The sequence below is a fragment of the Hippoglossus hippoglossus genome, chromosome 19 (genome assembly GCF_009819705.1).
Source record: "Hippoglossus hippoglossus isolate fHipHip1 chromosome 19, fHipHip1.pri, whole genome shotgun sequence".
Lineage (NCBI taxonomy): Eukaryota > Metazoa > Chordata > Actinopteri > Pleuronectiformes > Pleuronectidae > Hippoglossus > Hippoglossus hippoglossus.
Window position 1 is genome coordinate 18831235 of NC_047169.1, and position 14112 is coordinate 18845346.

Consider the following 14112-nt stretch of genomic DNA (forward strand, 5'->3'; position numbering starts at 1 on the left):
TTACAGTACAGTTTTGCCATTCACCCATTCACCCACACACATTTGTACAGTGCATCTATGTGCAGCACTTTCTCTATCGCACATTCATACGCTCCCAAATGACACAGCCGTCAGGCCGCCAAGCACACTTCGGCACGCAGGCTGGGGGAGACTGGGATTGAGTCGCTTTACCTGCTCGAGGCCTTCTCCACCGAGATGACCTGCTTTCTTTGAGCACCTGAGAGTCTATATCTCACAGAGGGACTGACCAGTGTACCTTCTGCTGCCCAATTCTATGGTCCGGCATTGTGCATTCCACCCTCACATTAAGCAATCGTCCACCACGTCTTCATACTTGGCTCGATTCCTCTCTGTGGCCTCGTCCATCTGTTCTGCCCACGGAGCTGTGAGCTGCAGCGTGGCCACCTGTCTTGATGGCTCTGACAGCATTTCTGGCCCAAGTGTGGTCAAGGTAATGGACTCTGGGAGTTGACGATAAATCCCCTCAGGTCAACCTTCAGCTGCCCAGTTCTTCGATGCAACACAGAGCTATTCATTCAAAAAAAACCCGGCTCTGTGTTTTCCAAAGTGTTCAGTGGTGGATTAACCTTCATTTGATGCTCTGTGTGTGGGACTGAGTCTAAATAAGCTACCGTGTGTGAATTCATGGTGATGAGGGAACATGTCAGCCTGTGCAGCAGCGTGACTCACTGACGTGTCAGAGCTCTGAGGTTCAGAGGAATCAGATCTGGCTTTTTATACACACACTACACCTGTTAGGGGGAGACACTCACTGTTTGTTTGGCTCCGCACATGGGATTTGTTGACGAGAAGAAAAATGTAGTGTGCTTCACCAGAACCCATCCATACGTATCCCAGCATACAGCAGAAGGCAAATAAAGTATAAAAGGAACATATTATAGTATGTTCTTTATTATATATGCTATTGCATGTTATTTTCTAAGGTAAATCACATGATTTGTGAAATTATTGTCACTAATGCATTCATGTGGAAGCAGAGATACACTGTTGTTGTTGTTGTTGTTGTTGTTGTTGTTGTTGTTGTTGTTGTTGTTGTACAGTAGTAGTAGCACTTTCTTTTTATTCAGTCATAAAAACATTATTCATATTATACACATAGTCAACAGTCTATGTATAAGGTTACTGGAAAAGCACAGGCAGAAGCAAGATGCTTATATAAGCCTGCCCTACACTGAATCACTTCCTGAAACGATCTGGTCATTAATCCGTTCAGTTGAGCTTTCAGTCAGTCAGCCACACACGACATTACTGTTTGGAAAAGTACAGAACGTTAAGGATAGACTCAATGAAGGAAGCATAGTAGTAGTTTATAATGCCTGATGGAATCTGAACCTGCATTATGAAAGAATGCCTTGGATCTTTGACTGTGAGTGACCACATTCACGTACTCCACAGCTTTCAGTCGCTGAGTCACGCAAGCCTGCCTCTCTCTCGCCCTCATGTCTTGTTTTAAGTAGGAAGTAAAACATGTTGTACACAATAGGGCAAGGTTTAAGTCAGCAAATATTAATCAAAGTCTTCAGCTCAGAGCTCACTGGCGTATCCTCCGTGAACAATCGTTCTCAGGTCACTAGTTGATCAGTGGGATTCTGTAGTCAGTACAATCACTGACTGAGTCACTGACTGAGTCACTGACTGAGTCACTGAGTGAATGTGCGTCCTGAGAGATCGTGGAATTTAATATTCCTCCACTCACTGCCTCTCTTCATCTACAATAATCATAATAAAGTTTACTTGTATGGCACCTTTCATACAAGAAATGCAGCTCAGAGTGCAGCTTTTAATGCAGCTAGATAAAATAAAAAAACATGTTAAAATGTAATACAAATAAGAACAGAACAGATTTTAAGAAAAATTTAACATTTTAAAATGAAATTTAAATAATATCTTATTTAATACAAAGGTGTTACATAATGTGACATAGTTGAGTGGGACAGTCAGTTCTCTATTCGCTAGTTAACGAGCTGCAGAGTGTTGATCTGTGTTTTGGGTCAGTGAGTGGGACTCTGCAGTCTGAGCTGCAGCCAAGCACTGAACGATCTGGTGATTCAGTCTTTTTATTGTACTGACTCAAGTGATTCAGTACAGTGAAAAGAACCATGATGCCCATAACTAGCATTGATCTTTCTGTCTGTCTCTCCCCCACAGGTTTGCTTCGTGCCGGCTACTACGACATCCTCATTGACATCCACCTGTGCAGCTACGCCACAGCTCGCCTCATGATGAACAATGAGTACATTGTTCCTATGACGGACGAAACAAAGAGCATCACCCTGTTCCCTGATGAGGAGAAGAAACATGGCCTTCCAGGCATCGGCCTCAGCACCTCCCTGAGACCCAGAATGCACTTCTCATCGCCGAGTTTTGTCTGCGGGACCGGCTCATTGTATTGTAACAACGGCAGCAGTGGCTCAGGAGACTGTTTCCAGTACAGCCCTGAATTCCCCTTAGACATACTGAAAATTAAAACCATTGAGATGCTGACAGAGGCGGTGCGGGAGGGAAGCATGCATGTGCGTGATCCAATAGGGGGCAGCACCGAGTTCCTCTTTGTCCCCCTTATCAAGCTCTTCTACACCATGCTCATCATGGGAGTTTTCAAAAATGGCGATCTGAAGAACATCCTCCACCTGATCGAACCGTCTGTGTTCTCCGAAAGACGAGAGGGGCAGGAGGAGACTCACAAGGCCAGGATGAAGGAGGTGGAGAGTGAAGGAGAGGATGGAGGGAGGAACATGCCAAAAGAAGGACTGTTACAGATGAAGCTGCCAGAGCCTGTAAAACTCCAGGTAAACTCACAAACTCTCAGTTCACAAGTGATATATTTAGTTTATTGCAGATTAGTCAAGTAGCTAAACGTATTTTTAGCATTTCAATAACATATGTCAGTTAAGTGCATACCTCCGCAAGGCCCAACAGACCAATCAATCAAGCTACACCAAATTACATTCACTCATAGATATCATATCCCTAAATATGCCAAATTTGTTTTCATCAAGATCCATTAATTATTCCCTTTGTAATTGGTGAAAATTGTTCCACAAAAAAAAGCCAGATCTCCCAGTGGTAATTAAAGTCAAACAAATAATCCTGGATCCCCCCCTTTGTCTGGATCTAATGAGTTCTCTCCCGGCCCATGTTCCATCCTTCCAGCAGGGTTTGTGGAGTTCATGTAATCCTGCTGAAACAACAAACAAACAAACATTCAGAAACAAAGAATTCCTGCCTCCTCATTACACCCCCTTGTCATGTTTCTCTGAGGATCTACCTTCATGAAATGAATTTAAGTAAACAGAAGGATGGATGGACGGATGGACGGATAAATATCATGATGCAACAGACGTTGCAACCTCTCACAAAATTTGAATGGACTATTTCATCAATTCAACATGTTTTTCATTGATGAATGTACAGGTCAGCTGGGTAATTCAGACGATGACTTACCCAGCTGACTTCTGGCAAAATAAATAAAACACGAGCTTAGCCAGCAGCACTTTCTGCAGATTTATGGTCATAAATAAAATGTGCATTGGCTGCAGAAGGAAACTGTGTCACATGGGTCCTCTCCTGCTGCTACTGGCCATGCAGTTAAATCTGTTCCCTCTCAGCCAGAGACAGAATGTACTCATCAAGGACAGGTTGATAGAAGTCCATGTCTTTAAATGTCCTGTTCTAACTGTACACATTCTCATTGGCAGACCAACTAAGATCTGAGGAAGTAGTGGTTTGAATGTTGAATTATGTTGGGCAATTGTGTCATAGTGTTAGAAAAGATCTAACATTACTGCAGAGCTTCTCATGTATAGATGGCTGGAGGTGCATGATGAATATCTATTCATTTGATTGTATGTGGGCTGCCACTGTGGTGAGAGAGAGAGAGATGTTCAAAATGACATTCATTTTTCATGATCCCTTCTGTTTACGTAATCCATTTTTGTCTGAGTAGATTCTTGAATTAACACGAAGGACAAACTATTGCAAAACCAAAGAAAAATTCCTGGTCACATTGCTATTTAACTATTCAAGTCCTGTCACAGAGAAACATTACAATCAAGCAGTGCTAAAAACATCTCTTACAAAAAATACTAGAATCACCGCCCTGTGGTTGTGTGCCTCCGCCGACAAGTGCAGATTCAGTTCCTCCTGGCATTCCTTACATCTTGCATTGACAATAATATGAGGCCAACGTGAGCTTTACCTTTGCCCACTGAAATCTATTTTTTAGTCCAAGTGACAACTGGTCAGTATCTTCCTAAAGGGAGACTTGAGATATCCTGTTCAAGAGACCGAAAACATGACTAGTGAGGCCACTGTGACTTTGACCTTTGTCCTTTGACCTTCCAAATCAAATCAATTAATCTGTGGGTCTAAGTGAAAGTTAGTGCCAAATTTGAAATGATTCTCTCGAGGCGTTCTTAAGATAACTTGATCATGTGGCAAAATCATAACACTGGCCATTTATTTGAAGTAAACAGAGACGCCAGAGAATTTGTAAATAAGCTGACAGGAAACCGGAAGAAACTCAACACAGTAGCATGGAAACTCTACGGCCGATAGTGTTTCGCCTCCACGCCCACTAGCGTTTCTGCAGTGGAATTGCAAAGCGACACACACACACACACCTATGCACAACTATGAATGGTCACAATGACATAGCTGCATAGGCTACGTGCATACCTATCTTGTTTGAGATAGTTACAGATTCACAGTTTAGGTTTTCTTGACCTTGGTTTGTTTTAGCAATTAAAAACTTTAAAAGTTTTAAAAGTTTTTCATTACTTTTCAAAGACAGTGACACTAATCCTTAATGACAGAGGGATGTACTGTACCCTACATTTATTTGAGCTCACATCTTATGTTTGATTGAATGTATGTATCATCTGTGTGCAGATGTGCCACGTGCTGCAGTACCTGTGTGACTGCCAGGTGCGTCACCGTATCGAGGCAGTGGTGGCCTTCTCTGATGACTTCGTGGCCTGTCTCCAAGACAACCAGCGGTTTCGCTACAACGAGGTGATGCTGGCGCTCAACATGTCTGCAGCTCTCACCGCCAAGAAGACCAAAGAGTTCAGATCACCTCCACAGGAGCAGGTAGGAAGAGCGCAGAAGTAAAGTTAGACTGGGAAAGGGGACAGAAGAACAGGCGAGAAAGACACATGTGGAGACACATTGAATAAAGAAGCCAAGATCAAGAACATATTCTACATATTTACCTTAAATGCTTATATTAGTTCCAGTTTTCTCCCATTTATTGTAACTTTTTGTGCTGCTTTGGCTCCTACTGCTCATGGAGACGTTTGATACTGTAATGCAGCCACATAGCATCTTTGCAAATCAGCCAATACATTGGTGGAAACATGCTCGTATCATCCCTCTGAAACCAAGTGAATGTTGGATTTCTATGATGGAGCAACAGAGGAACAGTATGTAGTGAACAGTCACACCTGCATGTGCTCCTGCAGATCAACATGCTGCTGAACTTTAAGGACGAGAAGCAGGAGTGTCCCTGTCCTGAATACATCCGAGAGCAGCTGCTCGACTTCCATGAAGACCTGATGAGACACTGTGGTAAACGACCCTAAGCCGAACCTCTAATCAAACATATCTGTATACTGCAGTCTATGATTATTCCAAAAAAACCACACAGTATGGACTGTGCACTGATTTCTCCATGCTGTCAGGTATAGAGTTGGATGAGGACAGAGGAATGCACAGTGACAGTGACTTCACCATTCGAGGTCGACTGCTGTCGCTGGTGGAGAAAGTGGCCTATCTGAAGAAGAGGATGGCCAACCTGCCGAAGGAGAAACAAGACAGGAAGCCCAGTAAGTCCTGCACACCATCTCATACATAAACAGACAGCAGACGGCACAGAGGGACATTGGATTCAGTAACCTAACTGTTGTTACTGTCTGATAATGTAATCATGTCAAATGTGGTGAGTAAATCCAGACTCCACAGGGACGATGACCTTTCCTTTAAGATTATCTTCTGGACAAAGGTTACATGTTCAACAATTGGATAATAATCCCAAAATAATCCATCAGACTGTGTGGGGGTATAATCCTTACAGAGTGACTCCAGCTATCATCACTTTACTGGGATTTGTTATTTAATAATGATTTTTTGTTAACAAGCAAAGTCATGGACCTTCTCTGAGAGTACTTACACACATCATATGCTCTCTCTCTCTCTCTCTCTCTCCCTCTGTGTGTGTGTGTGTGTGTGTGTGTGTGTGTGTGTGTGTGTGTGTGTGTGTGTGTGTGTGTGTGTGTGTGTGTGTGTGTGTGTGCTACTTCATGCACCTACGGCCTTGCGGTCAGATGGACAGTAGATATGAATGTTGAAGTGTTTCTCTTTGACACCACATCTTTTATCGTGTCTCAATTGTTGTCACTTTGTTCAAATATGTTTGAACACACAAAAATGTAAAATGATATCAGGAGAGTTTGCATGTGGTTTGTTAAAAAGAATATATCATCATTGAGTTTACATCCAACTCGTTTCACTTTATTATTTGTAAGAGCTGTTTTAAAAGTAAATAGTGGAGATAGTGGAAAGTGGAGAAGACATTAATTCCCCCTCGGCCTCCCTCTGTCTCTGCAGGTACGCTGCAGCAGCTGATTTCAAATACGATGGTCCGCTGGGCTCAGGAGTCAGTTATTGAGGATCCAGAGCTGGTCAGAGCCATGTTTGTTCTGCTGCACCGTCAGTATGATGGCATCGGAGGACAGGTTGGTGTGTGTCTGTGTTTGTGTGTGTGTGTGTCTGTTTGTGTGTACATTCAAATCGATCGGTCATCACATATTTAACAACTAGTACTGTGATATAATTACTCTTACAAAGTATCATACAAACCAGATGTTTAGCTCTCTACCTTTATACAACTGAGCTTGTTATTCAAAAGCAAAATAAGTAACTTTATTATAAATGAAATAACAAAGAATGTTTAACCGTCGTGTGCAATTTTTCTGTTAGAATTTAAAGAAATAATGCAACCGATTGGAGAAATCATAACATGGAACGTTAGAGGAAGGGATGAGCAAGTGTCCTGTTCAGTCTGCAGTCAGTGTTTGTCTCTGTCTGTGAAGGTGCGGGCTCTTCCTAAGACCTACACTATAAATTCAGTGTCCATCGAGGACACCATCAACCTGTTGGCTGCCCTGGGTCAGATCCGATCTCTGCTGAGCGTCCGCATGGGAAGAGAGGAGGAGAAACTTATGATCCGAGGGCTGGGGTGAGGACATACACACAGACTATATTTGTATTTTACTTTTTATTCTCAGGGGATTTACTCCTTTGCTCCTCTCGCTCCTTCTTTCTTCTTAATCAATAACTCCCCATTTGACTGGTAATCTGACGACTATATACGATAATATGCTAAAACTGTATTTATGTCTTAATCTCAACATGTCCATGTATACTTATTATTGTTTTTATTTAGTATTTGGCTCAAAGATAGTTACATTTTTGCATGTAAGCCTCCAGGATAAAGGTCATCAAATGACTTGTTAGTGTTAATCTAACTTCAAAGAGGTTTTAACTATAACTTGCTGTGGTATTATTTTTACTTTGAGTGTCAGTCGTTATAAACCTGATGAGAGTATCAATGACTTTTCAACTCATTATTCTTCCTGTGTAGTGATATCATGAACAACAAGGTGTTTTACCAGCATCCTAACCTGATGAGAGCTCTGGGGATGCACGAGACGGTCATGGAGGTCATGGTCAACGTGCTCAGTGGAGGAGACTCAAAGGTATGAAGTATGTTGGTGCTGCAAAAAAAAGTTTTTACATACTAAAGCTGGATCATAGTTTCAATGAAACCAGGATGATGAACAGCTGTAATCTCTTCAGTACAGTGCACCCGAGCAACAACAAATAAAATATAATGTCTGGCTGTGAAGAGATTTGTCTTCTGTCACAGATCCGTCCCCACAGTGTGTTTAAAACAGGCCTTTTCAAACTTGTATCTCTTTTTTTAAACTAAAGCTTAATACATTTGGACAACTGGTGTGGGATTCTTGTGCACAATAACTCTTTACATGTTGTTTGTGTTTTTTTGCAGGAAATAACCTTTCCTAAAATGGTGGCCAACTGTTGTCGGTTCCTCTGTTATTTCTGTCGAATCAGTCGTCAGAACCAGAAGGCCATGTTTGATCATCTCAGCTACCTGCTGGAGAACAGCAGCGTCGGACTCGGTAAGTGTGTGTGTCCTTGAGGAAGACACTGAGCCCAAAATGTCCCCTGACGGCAGTGCCAGCAGTGTGTGATCGATGTGTAAAACTGTAAAGCACTTTGAGTGGTCACCACTCAAGCAGTTCAGCATTACAATACAATTGATCAATTTGCTTCAGACTGGGTGAAGTCCGCACAAGGACACTCATGTGACTATGTCTGGTTTTCAAAATAAGGTGTGAATAAAAGTTAATGCACCAGCTTTAATTTGAGTTAGCTTACATCAATTTACATGTTTTTTCCTGCACAGAGATTTGCTCGTGCCGCCTCAGCCTCCCGACAAAATTCTGGTACAGAAACAGCTCAGTGATCACGTTTGTCCCGGGCCAAATTCATCACCACAGAATTTGTAAATTTAGATTGTGTACAGAGAACCGGAGGAGATAGCGGTGCGCACTTGGACAGATACACAGGGAGGAGCAGTAAATTACTGACAGAGCCGGTAAAAACTGTAAACATAACTTTTGTACGGTTCAAACATGTATGAAAAGACCCAAATGATCACTGTAAGCGGACTTAGTGGAGCTGTTCATGGCTCCCTATAGGTGTCTGCCCCGGGCTTGGTGGGTTAGTCTGATTTTAGGTTCTTTGTTTTTATATATATATATATATATATATATATATATATATATATATATATATATATATATATATATATATATAATTGCTCACATACCCCATTGGCTGTTCTAACTGTCTCTGCTAGTGATACACCTCTGTGTAGCAGAGGAAATGATGTCATATAGTGTTTTCATTAATTAACTTTTCCGACCAATAACATGATCTACAGCTTAACCACTCATATGTCATGGTATAAATTACATCATATGCATCACCATTTGTAAAAGACCCCCTCTACTCTTATTTGTAATTATAGTAATCCTCTCCTCTCCTCTCTTCCTCCTGTCCTCTCCTCTGCTCTCCTCTCCTCTCCTCTCCTCTGCTCTCCTCTCCTCTCCTCAGCATCTCCATCCATGCGAGGCTCTACTCCTCTCGATGTGGCTGCAGCATCCGTCATGGATAATAATGAGTTGGCTCTGGCTTTGAGAGAACCAGACCTGGAGAAGGTGAGGTGACGAACATTTACACAAACAGTCAGACCAAAATTACCACTGGTTGGTTGCGAGGACTTTATCAACCAGTGAAGTTTCATCCTGGGAGAGGGATCCCTCACATGTGGCTCTCTCTGAGGTCTCTATGTTTTTTCCCCTGTCAATAGGGTATTTTTGGTAGTTTCTCTTTACTCTTCCTGATGGTTAAGGGCAGAGAATGTCACACCTTGTTAAGCCCTATGAGATATTGACAGTGATTTGTAAATAAGGGCTATACAAATAATATTTGATTGATTGATAAAATTCACTGCAAGGAAGTTGCCATCCAACACCAGATAAAGGTGATGTGTTTATCATTGGCAATGCACGCACTTGATAATACTGAATATAATCAACTGTCCTAACTTCATGAGTTCATGAGAATTGCAGTTTGATTCAAGTTTCCTTTGCCACGCCTCTCACACATTCAGCTGTGCAGAGATTTTCTTTTGACTGTCCAGATGAAATTGATGATAAAAACCTTCTACTTGTCACCTGTCTGCAGGTGGTGCAGTACCTGGCCGGCTGTGGGCTGCAGAGCTGTGTGATGCTGGTGCGTAAAGGATACCCCGACATCGGCTGGAACCCTGTGGAGGGGGAACGCTACCTCGACTTTCTGCGCTTTGCTGTCTTCTGCAACGGTGAAAACACGGAATCACTTTCAATTCACAATTCCATTTTTTCACAAGTGACATAATCGCTGTTTCCTACTGACGACTGTTTGTGAGAGTAGCATGTGTCTGGAACCAGCATGGTGTCACAAACACCTCTACTGCTCTCCTTTTCAGGCGAAAGCGTGGAGGAGAATGCCAACGTTGTGGTGAGGCTTCTGATTCGCCGACCAGAATGTTTTGGCCCTGCTCTTCGGGGTGAGGGTGGTGATGGATTGTTGTCAGTGATGGAGGAAGCCATTAAGATCTCCCAGGATTCCTCCAGGGACGGTCCCTCTCCCACATCTGAGAGCAGCAAATCGCTGTAAGACATCTGTCGCGTCTTTATTTGCTCTTACAGTGTTAGATAATGAGACTGGAGGGAGGGAACACACTGTATTCACAGTTATACTGTCTTTTGTATTATTATCGTTATCTACATTTATGAGGACCTCATTACTGCTCAGTAAATCAGTGTGTGTCCATTCATGTTCATTGGAAAGGACAGAAACACTGTAAGTCATATGTTGCTTTGCTGAGGAATTGTGGGAGTGCAGCCTTCTCTCATAAACCAGGTTTTGCTGTATCGATAATACCAACTGTAGTGTGCTGATGTCTTTCACTGCCTCCTTTCATCACCTTCATGAGCATGCTAGTGTGAATTTCATTAATAATGGTCTTATGTTAGCCCAGGGAGAAAGAATGAATCTCCAAAGCTTCGTGTGGAAGCATGTAGAGAGAAGCACCTACCACCGCCTATATTTATTAGCATAATAAAAGAAAACATTAAAAATGCCCAGATAATAATAATAATATACAGTCCACTGGGAGGCAGAGAGGCTTTCTTGAGGACTGTATATTTGAAATGGAATTCCACAAAATTAGAAAATACATGCAGTAAAGGATTTGAATACCGATGACAACAGAATGATAATAACACAATATGAATAAGGAAAAAACAACACTAACTAGAATGGCATTCAGAAGAGACCTTACTTCTACCAAAGTCCGACATGCCCCTTAAGTCCAATCAAGCTGCTTCAATTTAATGGAGTCCTCTCTGACCAATACTGCACTCTTCTAGTTGTAATCCCTCCTGTAGTTGTTGCATAATCCTGCTAACTACCAGACCAATAAACAACAAACAACACAGATAGTAACATCAAGATTGAAGGAAAAAGATAATGTGTATGTGTGAGTGACAGGTTATTGTGTGTTTGTGTGTGTGTGTGTGTGTGTGTAGCAGTGACATGCTGGAGGAAGAGGAAGATGACACCATCCACATGGGGAATGCCATCATGACCTTCTATGCTGCTCTCATTGACCTACTAGGTCGCTGCGCTCCTGAGATGCATGTGAGTGACACCACGCACGCATACACACACACACACACACACACACACACACACACACACACACACACACACACACACACACACACACACACACACACACACACACACACACACACACACACACACACACACAAACATCAATGGTCACACTAAAATACCTTCTTCTCCATCAGTTGATCCATGCTGGTAAAGGGGAAGCGATCCGTATCAGGGCCATTCTGAGGTCTCTCATTCCCATCGAAGACCTGGTGGGAGTGATCAGCATCCCATTCTCAATGCCCAACCTGGCTAAAGGTAAACAAACCCACCCACAACAACCACAACCAATGTGCATAAAACATTTAAAAAACATAAAGTCTTGACCTGTAACCTTGTGTGTGCATGTGTGTGCCTGTGCATTCGTAGATGGGATGGTGGTGGAGCCAGACATGTCGGCTGGTTTTTGTCCGGACCATAAAGCAGCCATGGTGCTGTTCCTGGACCGGGTCTATGGTATAGAAGACCAGAATTTCCTACTCCACCTGCTGGAAGTCGGTTTCTTACCAGACCTGAGAGCTGCTGCCTCTTTGGACACTGTGAGCGCGCGCGTGTGTCTGTGCGCTTGCGTGCATGCGAGTGTGTGTGTGTGTGTGTGCGCGTGTTTTCGTGCATGCGTTTTGGTGTGTGTGTAGCTGTGACTTCTTTCAGATAAATCAGCCGTTTGCCCTTTGACATTTCCTTAAAAGTAAACCAGTAAATATTTTAACACATCAACAGTGGTTCAATTGATTGATTGATGTGAGGCCACAATTTCAATCTACCTCTTATATACCAGGAATAGCTGAGAATCTAAAAGGCAAAAAAGACATGAAAGTCTCCTGAGCATGTTCATGCACCTCTGCGGATGATGACAAACTCAACATGTTTAGTCCCAGTCGTGTGTTGGTTGTCATGTTGTTCAATTGAATACAGTATCAGCACTTTGAACTTGTCGACTCAACCACAAACACAACTTGCTCCTCTTTAATCACAGTGCCCTGACCAGATTTATTTTTTCCTGAAACGCCATCAACTCTTCCACTGTCTCTGTATTTGTGTCAGGTTGCTCTCAGTGCCACAGACATGGCCCTGGCCCTCAACAGGTATCTGTGTACAGCCGTGTTGCCTCTCCTGACTAAATGCGCACCACTGTTTGCGGGGACAGAGCCGTTTGCCTCGCTGATTGACTCCCTCCTTCACACGGTGTACCGCCTGTCCAAAGGCTGCTGCCTCACCAAGGCCCAGAGGGACGCCATAGAGGAGTGTCTGCTGGCTGTTTGTGGGTAAGACTGGAATTTAAATGGGCTGTTGTAACTCAGACATTTGTATGTGAGCGTCGTTGGAATCTCAGTGTGAACTAGAATGGCACTGCAGATTTTTATATGGATTTGCACCAAATTGCACACAGTCATACCAGTCCCCTTAACATGACTTTCTTTTTTTAATGTCTATTTATTTTATCTCAGAAATTAACAAAAATTTTGAAAAACGCCCAATCGCACAATGTTCAAGTTAATTCCTGGATCCGCTTCTTGATCCAGATCCGCACCAAACTTGTATGGGATTTTTTATGGATGTTGAGAAAACAATGTAAGACAGTAACAAGTGGTGTCAAATGAAGGAGAGAGCAGAATCAGATGGGACCATGTATAACACACTCATTGATTCTAGTTGAACTGTGGCCTCCACTATCAATATCCACTCACCTTATTACAGCTGCAGTTTGGATTCACTCAGAATCCATGAACATGAGCCCCACTGCAGCATTTTCACTTTAGTCATTTTGACTCTGTTTTGTGGGCATCACCATAGCTTTGATACTCTGAACTGCTTTGGATTCAACTTGGCTATAAGCTGCCAATCATTTCATTAGTTATTCATTCATGATGCTTGTTCCTTCCATCAATGCATTTTAGTCCAGCAGTTTCTCTGTGACTGTTTTCAGGTTGAGCTCATCATTTTGTCAACCATGTTTTTACACTGCTTATGCCACATTGCTTCTTCTATGCCAATGCAATTAGCCAACCAATGTGTGTCGTCTTAATAATGTGCAGGAAGCTGAGACCCTCCATGATGCAGCATCTGCTGAGGAGGCTGGTGTTTGACGTCCCCCTCCTTAATGAACACACCAAGATGCCTCTGAAGGTGAGAAACACATCAGTTATATCTTATTCAAACACGCTTTTCAACCGGGAGAATACTGGAGCCCTTATATTAAGACAAATGATAATTTTACGCGACCATTTGCGATCCACAAATTTTTAATGATGTGTTCCCTCAGCTTAGATCCAACATGATATTGTGATCATGTGTTAACGGTGACAAGAGTTCAAAACCACACAATGCACTGATTTTGTGGCTCTTGCTGTAGCCCTTCAGTTAAAATGTTTTATGAACCCTTCTTAACTTCCCCAGCTGTTGACCAATCACTATGAGCGTTGTTGGAAGTATTACTGCCTGGTTGGAGGCTGGGGCAACTTTGGAGCTGCATCAGATGAGGAACTTCACCTCTCCAGGAAACTGTTCTGGGGAATATTTGACGCCCTGTCATACAAGGTGAGGCTCTTTGGAAATAAGTGAATGGGTAAGGGGTTTTCACGATTTTGAGTTTCAAAATTATTGCAGGAGATCCCGATATATCCTAATGTTGAGTCCCCAAGTATGACTCAAAACCCAACATAAAACCACTGAGTACTTAATTTCCCACAAGGCACCTCCTTGTTTAGACCTTCAGTGTCA

General features: G+C 42.6%; 1 protein-coding gene across 13 annotated transcripts in view; it reads left to right on the forward strand.

The window, feature by feature from the left end:
• Positions 1-14112, forward strand: part of ryr2a (ryanodine receptor 2a (cardiac)) — a 166187-nt gene that overhangs the window by 98197 nt on the left and 53878 nt on the right. For 11 of the 13 annotated variants that reach the window (XM_034569590.1, XM_034569601.1, XM_034569602.1 and 8 more), the window contains 17 exons: positions 2170-2810; positions 4912-5112; positions 5484-5589; positions 5703-5846; positions 6628-6755; positions 7113-7258; positions 7664-7778; positions 8090-8222; positions 9223-9326; positions 9856-9991; positions 10139-10325; positions 11244-11355; positions 11529-11649; positions 11761-11930; positions 12436-12656; positions 13428-13518; positions 13789-13929. In XM_034569590.1, the coding sequence (XP_034425481.1) occupies positions 2170-2810; positions 4912-5112; positions 5484-5589; positions 5703-5846; positions 6628-6755; positions 7113-7258; positions 7664-7778; positions 8090-8222; positions 9223-9326; positions 9856-9991; positions 10139-10325; positions 11244-11355; positions 11529-11649; positions 11761-11930; positions 12436-12656; positions 13428-13518; positions 13789-13929 (2897 nt within the window). The remainder of the gene's footprint in view (positions 1-2169; positions 2811-4911; positions 5113-5483; positions 5590-5702; positions 5847-6627; positions 6756-7112; positions 7259-7663; positions 7779-8089; positions 8223-9222; positions 9327-9855; positions 9992-10138; positions 10326-11243; positions 11356-11528; positions 11650-11760; positions 11931-12435; positions 12657-13427; positions 13519-13788; positions 13930-14112) is intronic. The other 2 variants (XM_034569604.1, XM_034569595.1) reach the window with 1 other exon arrangement.